At 38.1% G+C, this 16,089-nt stretch overlaps 1 protein-coding gene across 13 annotated transcripts in view; it reads left to right on the top strand.

Annotated features, from left to right (window-relative positions):
• Window positions 1-16,089, top strand: part of FER (FER tyrosine kinase) — a 203,377-nt gene that overhangs the window by 24,121 nt on the left and 163,167 nt on the right. For 11 of the 13 annotated variants that reach the window (XR_008233883.1, XM_052779075.1, XM_052779081.1 and 8 more), the window contains one exon: window positions 2,877-2,976. Coding sequence is in view for 11 of the 13 variants with exons in the window: in XM_052779075.1 (XP_052635035.1) it covers window positions 2,877-2,976 (100 nt within the window). In the remaining 2 variants the exon portion in view is untranslated. Of the gene's footprint in view, window positions 1-2,876; window positions 2,977-5,176; window positions 7,776-16,089 lie in introns of those variants that run through there. The other 2 variants (XR_008233884.1, XM_052779088.1) reach the window with 2 other exon arrangements.

Below are 16,089 nucleotides of genomic sequence, written 5' to 3'. Positions count from 1 at the left end.
TAATGAATGCTCTTGACAGTCCAGACTGTTTTGGGTGGGAACAGGATTCGAGTCCCTGTTCTAAAATATAAATCAAGTGTAAATCAAACATTAAGGCTGCAGATGGAGCTCTTCAGGGCCTTTTCTGTTACATGTCGGTTGTCCTGCTTATGTTGAAAGCACTGTATTTAGTCAGTAAAGCTGACAGAAATCGCAGTTTCATTCAGGTGTCTGGGGGAAGTTTAACTGCAAATATCAAAAAATAGATTGATAGTCTGAAAGGTCTACTGAGAGAAGGAAAAGCACTGTTTCTTCTTTCTTCCAGCAGAGACTTTGAGATTTGGAGTAGTGTAATTAAAATGTAACATCTGAGTAGTACAATACAAAAGTCATGGACTGCCGAGTGGAAGATTCTTGGGCTGGTGATGAGAAGAACTTTAAACTAGTACTATACATATATTAAGTTAAAAATGTTGTCTCTAATAGGACTGCTTCCATAATATGCTAGGATCTTGGCATCTTCCCCAGGTATTGACTATGGGGAGTACATCCTTTTTGATGCATGCTCACTAGGCTGTCTTATCTGATAAAATTTCCAAGCCAAATACAACCACTTATGGATTGTTGTATCTGAAAATAGTCAGGATGGAAGAAGAGGAAAAACTGATAGCGTATATTAGAAATAATAGAGGTTAAATATAGAGAAAATTGGACAAATGGAGAAAGAAAGAAAGAAACATAAGAAAGAGATGCTAGGTGAAACAAGGCTGCTGGAAGTTCAGGTATACTTTTAAAGATGGTGCAAAACATGTTTTTTTCTGTTAATAAGTTAACTCTAATAAAACCATCTTTTAAAATAAGGCTTTTTCAAAAAATATAGTGCATATTGAGCATTCCCCAAATGATTAATTACAAACCATATTGATTTTAATTAATTATGGGCTGCATAGCCACGCAAATATTTTGCATCCTGATGAATAAGCTTGCGTTGTTATTTGGATTTTTTTTTTTCCCCCTTCCTGATTTTCCTAAGAAGCATTTGAATAGCATTCTGGCTAGATATGGTATGTTCTTTCATTGTTAGCTGACATTGTTTGTTCAAAGGTTTGTGTCACTGGAGCACTTACAGAATGGTTCCCAGAAATCCAAAATACTTCTCATGTTCTGTGGTATTATTTCTGCTTTTTTTACACACAGAAACAAAATACTTATTATTTCCCAGGACATTATCCAGACCTTTTGAAGATCAGTGTCTGTGCAGTTCATATCTTTAGGATACACTGGCAAAAAAAAGTGTTTTTGTTTAGGTGAAATGCATATATGTCATCCTTTCTTATTCTAGACACCTCTACAGTGACGAATCTTTTTGATACAATTCTAAAGGACAGTGAAATAACCATGTCTTTTACACAAATATAGTAAAACTTGTATCTTGTAGATTTATTCTAATTCCCAATTAATGTTGGATATTTTTTCTTCATGAAATTTGAGGAAAAAAAGTACAATACTATGCTAGTTAGATGGGCAAGACTTTTGGATATAAAAACTGGCTATAAGATAATCCTTGACCTTCTTAGTTCCTTAATTGTTATTTGAGGACAGAGGTGCTGTTGGTTTTGTTCTTGTCTGTTGGAAGAACACAGTCAGAATCAGTAAAATATATTTTACAATTATTACAAAGGTTTCTTAATACTAGTGGCCGGCTTACCTTTTATTTTCCAGTTTTCTGTAAGAGAAGCAGTTCCTTGTTATTTATGTCTTAATTGTGTTCACTGCTTTCTAATTTCATCTTTTTCTCCATTTCTTGTGGTGTCTTTATAATACAAGTTTGTCATAAAGTTATTTTTTCCTGTATCACCTCTGTTAGTCTATAATAATAACAGTTGTGAGTATAATTTACAATGTGTAGGAATAGGAGATGAGAATATGGGACTGATGTGGAGAAAAGTTCCTGCCCTTAAATCTTTGCAAATTTGGCCCAGAAATAGAAACTGTAGATAGCACCTTGTTGGCTCTTTGAGGAATTCCATTAAGTTTTCAGATGTTGTTATTGAGGGTGAAAGTAGTGGTATCTGGGCCTTGCCTCATGACAAAAAGGAGAATTGTGAACTCTAGCCTTCCTCATGCCAGCTGCAAGAGGAACGAACTTCCTTTTGTGCACATTCATCGAGGGGAGCACTTCCATGAAATTAAATTCCTCTTCCATGACTTCCCATTGTGAGTGTATTTTTCTTTTTGTCAGTTTTTACTTTTTCTTACTGTATATGCCACCTCTTTGGTATTGTAGGGCCTGGTTTGTTATCAGCTTTTGCTTGCAGATTCATGATTTGTGATTATTTCTGAACAGTGCACTAATTTTTTCACACAATGAATCAAAGTTGGGGATAGAAGAGACTTTTTAGGGATTTAAGTCTTACAACAGATAGATTGGTTCATGCACAGTTGCTGTTTCTAAGCCGTTTGTACAAACTGTAATATCTAAAAATTCTTCTATCTTGGCTTTTTTTTTTTTTTTTGGTTCTAAAAGGTTTCTTTCCAATGCATAGAACTTTTTCATCTAGTATGATTTATTAAGCATCTTTTTGGTGCTTTGTTTTCTTTGTCACTGAAATGAAATAGTGTTTGTGATTAGCTGGATTTCCTAAATGTATTTTTCATTACACTGGTGTGGATGGGGATCACTGTTTTAGCCTCTTATTTCATTCCACACATTTATTGATTTTGATTGTTACACCATATAATATCCTATTAAGATTATCTCAATGCAATGGAAAGTGGTAGTAACATCCGTATTTTGGAAAATAAACCTGTTAATTCTCTTTCACTAATGCTATGAGGTTTTTTATATGTTGAGGGTAAGTATTTTTAATACTTTTTATATTTCTGTTTTCTTAAAGGTCACAAAGACAGAACTAGAGAAACTAAAATCTAGCTATAGACAACTAATAAAAGAAGTAAATTCTGCCAAAGAAAAGTATAAGGAAGCTGTGGCTAAAGGTATGACTGACTTGTGTTAATTTCATCTATTTGTTAGTGCCATTTTCAAACTTGCTAAAACTCATACAGTGAAACAGGGTAATGTTTTTATTTTGAGCAACTCTATTAAATATAAAAGCTTATTTAGTATCTTAAGTAAGACAGGCTAATTGTCATCATGTGTACTTGGTAGTACTCTTTTTAAAAAAATCATAAAGTAAGGCATAGCCCTTCTTTTAATATAAATGGTAATCCTTTTAAGTTCTTCTATTATTCCTTCAGTGGATGTATTTGAAATGTAAAATTGCTTAAATGAACTGTTAATAGTGGTAAGTGGGTTGCAACTCCATCTCATCCACATTGTAGCTGCAGCCTCCTTGCATCCTGTGACCTATTACGGTTGCTGCAGTAGCACCAGCATCAGTTCTTGACAGTTAGTATAAAGGATCTGACGTTTGTCAACCTTAAGCAAAAGAGGAAAAGAATTCATTTGCACACTGTGATATTTTTAAGAATTTTGGGGAATGATGTGTCCAAACTGCATGGATTTTGATTCTGGTTCATTTGTGCTAATGATTAGATGAAGGAGAGCCTTTGGTCTATGATGTATTGAAGTATCTTGGTAATAATTGTCCTTATTATGGACAATTGTCCATAATTGTCCTTATATGTCCTTTCTAAGACTTTTTTCTTTCTTTAGAGAAAATTAATTGGATGGCAGTACGTAAATATAATTCCAAGATTCATCTTCAGGTTTTTGTATGGCTGCCTAAAATGACAGTTACTGTCCTTGGTTCTGTTGTACTATAATTCACAGTGCAATACAGTAGCTATCAGTATCATATAGTAGCTGAGATAAAGATTGTTTCTTTCCAAATTTGTCTAAAATTTGGAGCGGTAGCTGATATGTGAATGACAGAACAGCATGGGATAAGAGAAGTTATACTTAGCACTGTTTAGCTTCAGCTTTTTTTTTTTCTTTTACTGATGTTCGTATTCACTTAAAAATGTAAATACATACTCAGTTGTTCATTTCATCCAGTTCCCCAGCTGTTTTCTACATATAACTTTGATTTTGTTGCTTGGTTTATCCCCAAGTAACTACTTAACATGGGAACATATAGTATGTAACATGGCAAACAGGAATAGAATGCAAGTCACACAAAGGAATGACTATAGAAATTTCTCTGTTTTGGAAGTGTAGTGATTTTGAAATTTAGTGACTTTGTTTTGTTTTGGAATAGCAAAGCCATCTTCTAGTGAGAGAGTAAGTTTACTAGAGCTGCTAGTGAAAGAGGTACAAGTGGCTCTCTAGTTTGGGAGCAGAATTATTTCCCTGGTTTTCGGTTGAGTTGTTAAAACTGATATTAAACTCTGGGCTAAACACACACAGTAGAGGATATTAACTGAAAAGGGTAAAGCCTGGCAAAGTTACAAACAGTGGAAAGTGATCTTCTGCAGTAGTAGTTTTTATGTTTTTCTGCAGTCACGAAGTATTCTCAGGTAAACTTGAATTACTGTGTGTCATACTTTCCACCAGCTAACGGGACAGTCACTTTGAATCAACATGTTGATGCCCTAATGCAGGGTTACAGCTGTTTTCACTTTTTTCTGAAAACACCAAGAGGGCCTGTGGAAAGAGGAATAAGAGTAAGGGTTAAGCACTGAATAATGATACTGGTTAGTTACAGGTTTTATTTGTGTTAGGGCAATGTGAAGGCAGCTGGTAGGAGTTTTTTGATAGTTTCGTACTGAGGAAAAGGGAACTGCTTTCTAAAGGATGCAGTAGCTTCATCATGGAAGGCTTTGTGCTCTCCAGATCTGAAGAAAGGTGAAAGTGTCTGAGATACTGGCTCAGGAGCTGTGCTGGGGAACCCTCTGCTAGCACTGCTTCTGCTTGGGCATGAGGTAAGCAGTGGGACAGTTGTGTTGCAGAGGGTGCACCACTGAGCTTTGGCTGCCACTTGGTCCTTAGGCTGGATTGCACTGCCCTGTTGTGGCCACTATTGTCTGCATGCTATCTCAATCAGAAGTGACTGATTTATCTTGTTTGTTCTAGCCCTTACCCCATTTAGTCATTCGTTGCTGCTCCTTTCTGGACCAGTGATTACCATGGGAATCACAAATGCAGCCTGGTTGCTTGTTCTTGGGCATGGAGACCCCAGGTATCAGGCAGTCTGGTTGGTGTTACTCGATTGATAGTTTTTTGCTTTTTTTTCAGTCCTTAATTCTTACTTTTTTTTAATGTATGGTGAGAAAAAGCAAGCTGACGGGATGAAGTCAGCAAGCTGAACTACCCCACTGCATCTCTAATGAGGCATACTTCAGCAACTGGGACTATGGACAAATTGATTCCAATAGTCTCTTCTGGATTGGTAAACTTGAGGGGAAAAAAAAAAAAAGTAGTATGTACTGGGAATGCACAGCATGTTCCTTTGCAGAATTGGGGCATCAGGGTGTGCTGGGTCATAGTGCATACTGCGGTCACTGGAGCAAAATACAAGATAAAAACTTATTAGATAATGAAATGGACAGCCCTCTGAAATCTTTTGGATGTGTGATATTGACAAAAATGGTGTAAACTTCTTACAACAGGAGTCCAAAATAAGTCACAGATTGTGTACAACTCTGAGCCTACAATCCTGTGCTGACATCAGTGATGCTGAGTAACAAGATAAATAGAGTGTGGCATGTTGATGTTGCTGCTGCAGGAAAACACATCAAAACAAAATTTATGCCAAATGAGAAGGACATTGTTTGGCTAAAGAACAAGGCACAAAGCTTCTAAAAAAAAATTTCATAAATAATGGGTAAAGAACACAAAATAGAAACTGTAGAACAGTTGTAGATATCAAGTGTGATAGCTCATTACAGTTTGAATCTCATTTGGTTGGATCAGTAACAGCTTCCGCTTAAGTTTGCTATTTCCACAATTATTTTTGTTTCTGCAGAATTGTGTATCTTTATTAAGTGCAGTTCAGAATGTGTCTGGGGGGGTTGCTGATGTTTTCATCCTTGAGTTTTTTGATTAAACACTACTTATTGTTATATAAAAAAAGCTTAAATAAGGAAATGATGAGTACATGAAATCATAAACAATAATTTTCTCTTTGCCTTTTTTATAAAAAATTTGAAAAGTATCATTAATTCTTAACAATTTAACAAATAGTAAATAGTAAAGCAAAAGTATATTGATTCTAGGTATTTAATTTCATAATTTCATTTTATGCTGCTACAGATTTCCCTAGGCTGGCTTGTGTTCCCTGACAACATTGTGATTTAGAGGAGACTAGAAATATTAACAGTACACCTAGCACATTATACAACATTGCATCTGCTGGAAGAATGTTTTCTGATCCCTGCAACTCTTGTGATTTAATACTTCAGAACTGATGTGACTTCTGTGGTGCATATTGAAGTTGCACGACAGCATAGGCTGTATCTTTGATAAATAAGGAGGCTGTTGAAAAAGCTTTCATTAAATCAAATTATCATCCTACTATTCTTTGTAATAGCTGAGTGGCAGAAAATACTTTTATTAGGTGGCTGGTGCATTCATTCTAAGATGCCTGTAAAATTGTGATTATAATACTACATTTCCTGGTGGCATGTGTTGCCTTTAGTTGTTCCTGAGATCAGGGAAACTCCTAGCAGAGTATTTTTTGAGTTTATTTTTGACTGAAACTCTCACATTGTTAAGACAAAACAAGTAATGCTGGCTGAACTGGTCTGTCTTACAGACGTCAGCAGGCTGGATGGATTTAAAATTAATACGCTATTGTAAGCATTTCGACTCATAGACGCTACCAATGCTTGTAATGGCTAAGGTTGTTTCTTGTGTGTAAAATATAGCTTCTAGAGCAGGAAACCCTGGGGAGTGCAGAGCCAAGAGGTCTTCGTGACTTCTTGTGGAGTGTGGGACCAGTTTGGGCATATTGCTCCCACTCAACATGGACATGCAGCCCCAGGATGTGTTCTGCTCAATCCTCACAGACCAGCACTCAGGTCTGAGAGAATTTACTAGTGGTGCTTATTAGCTCAAACATCTGACAGCAGTTCAAAAGAGTGCACTTTAATTTTTGCTATTTTTATACTATGTTATTTGTTTATCTTAATAAAGTTATCTGCTTAATATTGAACTAATTCTTAAATCAGAAGTTTAGGTCTGGTATTTTGTAAAATTGAAATCTCTAAGTATATACAAATAGTTTTTTCCCATTAGAAAACTGTTTGTTATTTGCAGTCATTAATTTGTTGAATAAAGTTTGGGAAAAACTTTTTATCCTCTTCTCAGAAATAAGTTGAGTGGAGGAGGGAGGGGGTGTTTTTATTTGTTGAAGAAACACGTTCATGTAAGCCTCTTGCAAGACATAAAGGGAAAAAAGCCCTTAGAGATTAAAAGCCAAGATCCTATCTTCTTTATGTCTGTCTTTGTGATTTTGGTCTTGTGAAACCTATGTTAATAAAGAGCACTGCATTTGCATCTCTTTACTTGGAGAGTGATGATAAGGCTGGTCACTCGCTAAATTTCAGAGTTTGCTTTCTGAGACAGAACTAACATTCAAAACCATCCTAGTTTAGTTGCAGCAGTTTCTATAAAAAGTACTTTGTAGATCGGTATAAATTGTTTTTAAAGTCTCCTAACTTCTGGACACAAGTATAACTTGGGAGAGGAGTGGCTGTGGAGCAGCCCTGCAGAAAGGGATCTGGGGTGCTGGTTGACGGCAGGCTCAGCATGAGTCAGCAGTGTGCCCTGGCAGCCAAGAGGGCAAACCGCATTCCAGGGTGCATCAAACACAGGATAACCAGCTGGGCAAAAGAGGTGATTATCCCACTGTATTCAGTGATGGTGCAGCCTCACCTTGAATACTGTGTGCAGTTTGGGGCCCCGCAATTTAAGAAGGATGTGAAGGTCCTTGAATGCATCCAGAGGAGGGCAGCCAAGCTGGTGGAAGGGCTGGAAGGCATGTCCTGTGAGGAGCAGCTGAGGACTTCAGGTTTGTCTAGTTTGGAGAAAAGGAGGCTGAGGGGTGACCCCATTGCTCTCTACAGCTTCCCGAGGAGGGGAAGCAGAGAGGGAGGTGCTGAGCTCTTCTCCCTGGGATCCAGTGACAGAACACCTGGGAATGGCTCAAAGCTGTGCCAGGGAAGGTTTAGACTGGACATGAGGAAGCATTTCTTTACTGGGAGGGTGGTCAAGCACTGGAACAGGCTTCCTAGAGAGGTGGTTGATGCCCCAAGCCTGTCAGTGTTCAGGAGGCATTTGGACAATGCCATTCAAAATATGCTTTAACTTTTGGTCAGCCTTGAAGTGGTCAGGCAGTTGGACTAGGTGATGGTTGTAGGTCCCTTCCAACTGAAATATTCTAATTTAGTCTAGTCTTAGGGAAGTGAAGCCAGGCTCAGCATGGGAAACAGAATGCTTCAAAAGTTGTATCACTGGGTAAAAGTTGTGTCACTGGTGGTTTTCTCGGCATCAGTAAGAACTATCATATGAGGAAATAATTTTCATAATCATCTGTGGTATTTAGACGTGCCTAGCATTATATGAAATACTGAGTTCAAGCAGATAACTTGGGTCAGGAAGGTCCCAAAATAATTTAAATGGGTAATACAGAATAATCAGTTGTAAAGCAAGTTCTATAAGCTATGTGTTTTCTATTCAGTGATGAAGACTTGGGGAATTGAACAAACTATGAGGAAATGCTTAATAGAAGAAATGGAGAAGTTAGATGGTTGCCTCTAAAAGCAGGGGGCAACAAATTTTTCTCAAGAATTCACTGTAAATTATGTAACATATTCTTCAGTATTAGGAATCAATTACCTTGAATATACATAGTTACAGTGGCTTGATATATCACTGTAAGGGTAGTCTTTTTTTGTGTCATATCTAGGTTTTAAAATTACTTGCTTTAATTTAAGAAGTGCTTAGTCCTTATAAACATTTGCTTAAGACAAAGATCGTGCTGGGGTCCCACTAGTATTCCCTCCACTTACCAGTCTGTGGAAGCAGATTTAAGTCGAGCTTTAGGTTTCTTTAATGTAAAAATATTTTGTTGCTTTAAAAAAAACATTGTTAGAAGAAGATCTCTTTGAAAGCTTTGGTCATCTCATTCAGGACGACAAAGAATGTGTTCAGTAGAATAATGCAAAAAAAAAAAAAAAAAAGGAATATTCTTTTCCAGGCACAATGAAATAATGGTCTGTGAAAATGTGTGTCTCCAGAGTTGAAATAAATAAGGAAGTGACTATATGGGAGGTTTGTTATTGATAAACAAATGTGGAGACAGCAAAATATTCAGAAATTGCCACTGTTATTGAAAATGCTGAAAAATATGTAGATGAAAAGATAAATGCAGTTCTGGGAAATTATTTGAAAAACTGCTATCATAAACATCGGGAAATGTCTAATAGATCACTATATGCATTGGCAACTTTATACTTTAGTGCTGATATTTACAAAAATGAAAAATTCTAAAGCAAACCAAGGAAAAAATGTTTTTTCTGTCTGAAACATTACTATATGCTGAAGATTTGCATTTTTTCTCAGAGGAGGATTGTTGCTTCATTTGGGAAAAAAAAAATAGAAAAGCAAAAGCCCTGGTACTCCCCTTTTTTTATTTTCCATTTTAAAATTTCCTGAAATCAAATGCTGTAATACTCTAGTGAGGTTATAATACAGGAAATTATAACACCTCTGAAGCCAAGCTTCTTGGCTTTTCCTGGGACCTTGCATGTCCTCTCTTTGATCCCAACCTATAAGCTCTCTGTCGACTCTTCATCTATCCCCAGGCAGAGCTCCATGCTCTCCAGCTGCTCTGTCATATAAAGGGGAACTCCCTCTCCCTGTCTTCTTGGTCTGTCTTTCCCTAAGAGCCTCTATCTCTCCGTTGCAACACTCCAGTCATGTGAGCCATCCCACCATGCCTCCGTGATCCTGGCAAGATTGTAGCCCTGCAACTGCACACAGATCTCTAACTCACCATGTGTATTCCCTATGCTGCATGCAGTAGTATACAGGCACTTAAGCATGGCACCCCAGCATGTTGAGTTCCTGGAGAGGATTTGGGGGGGATTTTTCCACAGAGGTGCCTTGTAGGAACCTCCTTGCCCACATGCAGGTGCTGGAGGTGACCCCAGCCAACGCCATTTTGTTTACTTTGTGATCCATTCTCATCACACTATGCCATGCCCTTTGCTCAGCAGTCTCATCCATTGCTCTCTCAGGACTGCGGGTCACCTTCTTCCTCCCCCATGTTTCCTAGTTTAAAGCCTTCCCAATGAGGTCAGCCATCCTATTGGCAAAAATAGTTTTACCCTGCTTAGTAAGGTGCTTCCCATCTCCCAAGCAGACAGTGGTCTGCAAACAGGGTCCCATGGTTGTAGAACCCAGAGAACCCTGTCACCAACACCAGCCCCACAGCTACTTATTGACCTGTACTGTCAGTGCCCTCCTTGCACCCTTTCCCCTCGCTGACAGGATTGAGGACACCATCTGGGCCTCCATGACCTTGACGGCTGCATTCAGAGCTCTGTAGTTGCTTTTGATACTGTCAGGTTTCCCCTGGCAATGTCCTTGGTACCCACATTTATTGTAACATTGCCTCTGGTGTTTTTCCCTGTATTTACCCATGCCCAGAAATTTGTGTGGTTTTGCTTCTTGCACTTCCTGAACTACAGAGGCAGTTATGTGATTTATTGACATATGTTCTTGTCCTCCAAGTTTCTCTGGCATTGTTAGTCATAGTTTTATTTATGTATAAAGATTTTCTTCCCCCCCTATTACTCATGTGTAGATCTTCAGATTGCCATTCTAATTTTCATTTTGTTTGTCCTGTAATTCTGCTGCTTTTCTGTTTCCACAGTTCTAGCATATTTAAGGCTTCTCACTGTTTCTATTGGCAGTCAGGTGTGTCTCTGCCTGCTTTTTAAACTAAATTAAATTAATTGTGAAAACCTGAACTTTCGTAATAGAATGATATTCTCCTCTGTCAGATGGACGTTATCTTTATTAGTGTTTCTTCATGGGACAGCATTCTCTGTGCACTGAAGCCAAAGGTCACATTTCAATGCCAGGAGTTATAAATCCAGAAAGTTAATTCATCTGTTCTGAGCTAAGCCTTTACAACTATCTCTATTCCCTCTTTTATGAACACTTTGTCATAACTTCTTAATGGCTGAAGGTCATACCTATCGGTATCACTGAAGTTACCAAGAGTGAAAGGCAAGGGGCAGTCCTTCATGAAATATCGTAACGTTGGACTCCAGACAGACTTTTTCCGATATTTGTGAAAATTGGACAAGAAATTCTTTCTAATTGTAGACATTCCAAAATGTGCCTAACTCTGACAGATTTATACTGTTTTCACAAACTCTTCAGTATTTCAGTTATGCCTCCTCAAAAAGCAATTATGATACTTACTGTCTTTTAAGAGCAAACACTTAAAAATGCAAAAATTTGAGAGCGCATCTCAGGCATGAATACATGCTTAGACGTTGGCAAGTTTTTAGCTTTCTGTGTCTTCTCAAGTTTTTATTCTTTAAATTTTTTTTCTTCTTTCATGTCCTCAAAGGTCCCAAAGAAACAAATCAAATAAAAACAAAGCAAACTTAAGAACAAAGAGCTTAATAACTGATACTTCCGGGAGGTCTTCTAGACAGCTTTTCTTACCATTGTTGCAAAGCAACACTGAGAGGAAAAAATACAATCTTTCTGTAGAGCGGGATGTCATTGGTATAGGGTTTTGTCTGAGTTGAAAGGCTGATTGTTACATTTGCAATGAAATAAGTTCAGGGCTTATGGTAGCATGTATCCATTGAAGTATACTGTTGAGCTTTTTTGCTAGCAGCTGATTTACAATGTAGACATAAAGAAGTAATTTCTTACTGCATTCAGTTTCAAATTCTTTGTAACATCTTTCTGTAGTTAACCAATCCATAATGTTTGTTTTGATTTTGACGGGAAAGCTTTGTATTTCATTTTAGTCAAACCTGAGATTTTTACTGTATGTTGTTTCTCTTTGAAAAGAATAGATCTTTAAAAAAATTATTTTGTCCTTTGGGCACTTCCTTGCCCATAAGATTTAGCTGAAGGGCTGTAACTAAAGCAGCTTAACTGGAATTTGCAGAAACAACAACAGTAGATGTAGGCCTCAGTCATTAGTATAACCTATGCTATTGTGAAGCTGGATTTGAAATCTGAACAGCTAAGCTTGTACCAAATCTTGGCTTGAGTCTTAAATGTCACACTACAGGTAACCTTCAGGAGGTGGATCCTTGTCCTGTGTGAATTAGTGGGTGCTTTACACTGTATTCCACAGAGGCAGAATTGTGTTGTTTGAATAATACAGCAAAATCTATAATGCCAATTTGAAGACCTCACACGTGTTAAATTTTATTAAAATCAGTGATAACTAAATGTAGTGAACAATATAAGGGGATATGAGCCTTGACTTACAATTTTTGACCAACCAGGAGAAGTTGTATGGAGGTAAAAACCTGAACTCTTCAGTATGGTTATTTCTTTTTAATCCAAAATATGTATGAAAATTTTCTGTATTTGTAATACTTATTTTCTGAACGTCAGTTTCTTTGAGGCAATAGCACTGTACATAGAATCATAGAATGGTTTGGGTTGGAAGGGACCTTAAAGACCATCTAGCTCCAACCCCCCTGCCATGGGCAGGGATACCTTCCACTAGACCAGGTTGCTCAAAGCCCCATTCAACCTGGCCTTGAATGCTTCCAGGGATGGGGCATCCACAGCCTCTCTGAGCAGCCTGTTTCAGTGCCGCACCACTCTCACAGTCAAGAACTTCTTGCTTACATCTAATCTAAATCTACCCTCTTTCAGTTTAAAGCCATTACCTCTTGTCCTATCACTACATGCCCTTGTAAAAAGTCCCTCTCGGGCTTTCTTGTAGGCCCCCTTTAGGTGCTGGAAGGCTGCTGTAAGGTCTCCCCGGAGCCTTCTCTTCTCCAGGCTGAACAACCCCAACTCTCTTGGCCTCTCTTCATAGGAGAGGTGCTCAACCCTCTGAGTAGAAGGGGAGAATCGCCTCCCTTGACCTGCTAGCCACACTTCTTTTGAGGCAGCCCAGGATACAGTTGGCTTTCTGGGCTGCAGACGCACACTGCTGGGTCGTGTTGAGCTTCTCGTCAGCCGACACCCCCAAGTCCTGCTCAGGGCTGCCCTCAATCCGCTCATCGCCCAGCCTGTATTTGTGCTTGGGATTGCCCCAACCCATGTGCAAGACCTTGCACATGGCCTTGTTGAACTTCATGATGTTCGGAGGGGCCCACGTCTCAAGCCTGTCAAGGTCCCTCTGAATGGCATCCCTTCCCTCCAGCATGTCAACTGCACCACACAGCTTGGTGGTGTTGGCAGAGTTGCTGACGGAGCACTCAATCCCACTGTCCGTGTCCCCGACAAAGATGTTAAAGAGCGCTGGTCCCAGTACCAACCCCTGAGGAATGCCACTTGTCACTGGTCTCCACTTGGACATTGAGCCATTGACCGCAACTCTTGGAGTGCGACTGTCCAGCCAATTCCTTATCCAGCAAGTGGTCCATCTGTCAAATACATGTTTCTCTCTTAAATAAGCATCATACTGATGCTTATTTAAAAAAAGATGAAGTGAACACTATGACCTGAAATTTTTCTCAGTTGCTCTCAGCTGGTTGTCCTGTCCAGTTTCTGTTCTTCCATTCTAGGTGAATATTAGGCTACAAGAGACTAATACTTACGATTGTAAGAACTTTGGAGTAGCAAGTCTGCCTTTTTAATAGAAAATACCCTAAAACGTTTTTTTCTGGATGGCTGTGTTGTACTCTATATTGTAAAATCTTAAAAGAGTTTTTATTAGAAATTGAAGTACTCAACTCTAGAACGTTTTAAAAAGAATGCCAGCCTTTACTTCGCAAATGTCAAACTTTCATAATTGAATTTTGCAAACTTCATAATACTGTCTATGGCATGATATATTGTATACACAGTCAGGTTCTATAAACATGAAACAGTTTTGTCAACAACTGATGGCAGTAGAATTATAATTAGATCTATTTATGAAATTCATTATACAGATAAAGAAAATTGGATGTTTTCCTCTGTGCTAATTGATATGTAGAACAACTGTGTACTCTGCCTCACTGCATTTTGCTGCTTTAAAAAATAGATTACAATATGGAAATAATACTGTAGCTGTGTTGTATTAATTATAGATCCAAAGGCTGTATTTAAAAGTTGAGTGTATGTGATAATTTGATTTATTTTGCAATTAGTTGAGGTGTTCTGCTGAGGAATAATATATAGCAAAGGAATTTAGTCCTCAAGGCAGATGGGAAAATGGGATAGTTTAGCCATGAATGAGGTTTCTGAAAGAGAGATGGCATTGATAAATGTCTAGTTATGTATAATTTTTAATGTAAATTTTCAGTTTAGTTTAACTGCTGAAGGCTGTTCGTTGTTGTCCATGGGTCAGAAGCCTATACTGATGGTACACGGTATAATTTGACATACGCTGATTTTTGCTAAGCTGAAAGCTGATAGGGGATGTATTTTAAAGACATGCATGGACAAGTTGTAGGTTTTAAGCTCTTAAATGATGACATATGGAGATAATTTTGGATTATGTAATCTAGGGCATGCTTGAGTAGGAGTGGCCAAACATACTATAAACCCAAGAAATAATCCAGCATTTCTCCCTCTGCTAGCACCTTGTCTCCCTCTTCCTGTTTCCCTGGCCATTGTATCTCCCAAGGGAATGGGCCAGGGCAAGCAAAACTTGGCGCTTCCAGCTCTGAATTCCAGCTGCCTCATCCTCTTCTCTTTCATCCGGTCCCTAGACTGTAACTACTACTTGACCTCTTCCCCTCCAAACTTTCTTCAGTCACCTTCTGTTATTTCCCTATGTTCACATTCTCCAGAAATACCTTATAGTGTATATGTCCTGGTCTGCAGGCGACCAGGTTGACACTGTAGTCTACTGTATTTAGAAACTAAGCATGTATGATACTTCAATTTATTCTGAAATTAGTTGAGGTGTTCTGCTGAAGAATAATGTATATAGAGAATGAATTTAGTCCTTGAGGCAGATGTGAAAATGGGATTGTATACTATCCCATTATATTGGTACACTGGTATCAGACATGCACATGTTTGGTGGTATCGTAACTTCTGGGATGTTATTCTAGGCGTGATGTGTTGGATTTTTATTTTTCCTCCAAATGATCTATATTTAATTTAGAAATAAATAATGCAATGTTTTTATGTTTGGGGGAAATAAAAAAAATTACAGTCTTCCCATGAAGTTTTGATTGTTTGCCAAAGATAAAACCTGTTATGTCTGACAAAAGTTTTAGAGAGAGTTGACATTGTTGTATCTCCAGAACAGTTTTACAGAAATTTTTAAAGTGGATTGTTTCATTCATACCTAAATGAAAAATACTTCTCTGGTCACAGCTCTGGAGATGTGTTTTGTCTTTGTTGTGCAGAATAACTTTGTTCATTTAGCTAAACTATAGTGTAAGAAGTTGGTTCCTTCCACATATAAGATTAGGTCAGCAGTTAGATTGTTTTCAATTAAATGACAGACATAATACCCTTTTAAAGTAATTTTTATTACTCTGTGTTTAAAATGTAGCTGATGGTGGTGCGGTAGCAAATGTCTAGAGAGCCGTATGAGGAGAAACAGATAGGCAGCTGTCTCAACTTCATGGTAATTTGTTACCTAGGGAGTTCCTGAGTCAGAAGTGCTGTCTCAGTTCTTAGTAGCTCTTCAAGATTTTTTTTTTTGTGTACACATGTCCATTCACTATTAAACCACATAAGTTTTTCATGCTTACGATAACTTTGACCAAAAGATTGCATAGGTTACCTACAAGCTAGTTGAAGAAGAATGTCCTTTGTTTTTAACAAAGTATATACTATTTCCATATAATGCCTTACAGTGACTACATTGAAAGAGGTTGGGAAGAGGTTGTTAACTGTGTGTCCCGTCTCACATGTTGCTCCTCAGTTTCCCGGTGCTTCAGGAGTTCTCATTTTAGTCATTCCTTCTGGATTCCTTGTGTTTCTTACCTTTCTAATGCTTGATGCCTTCTCTAAACCTTTTTCAAGTATGTCCTCCTTGAGGT

Source organism: Harpia harpyja, chromosome Z (genome assembly GCF_026419915.1).
Source record: "Harpia harpyja isolate bHarHar1 chromosome Z, bHarHar1 primary haplotype, whole genome shotgun sequence".
In the NCBI taxonomy this organism is placed as follows: Eukaryota; Metazoa; Chordata; class Aves; order Accipitriformes; family Accipitridae; genus Harpia; species Harpia harpyja.
This window is presented reverse-complemented; position numbering and strand designations above follow the sequence as displayed.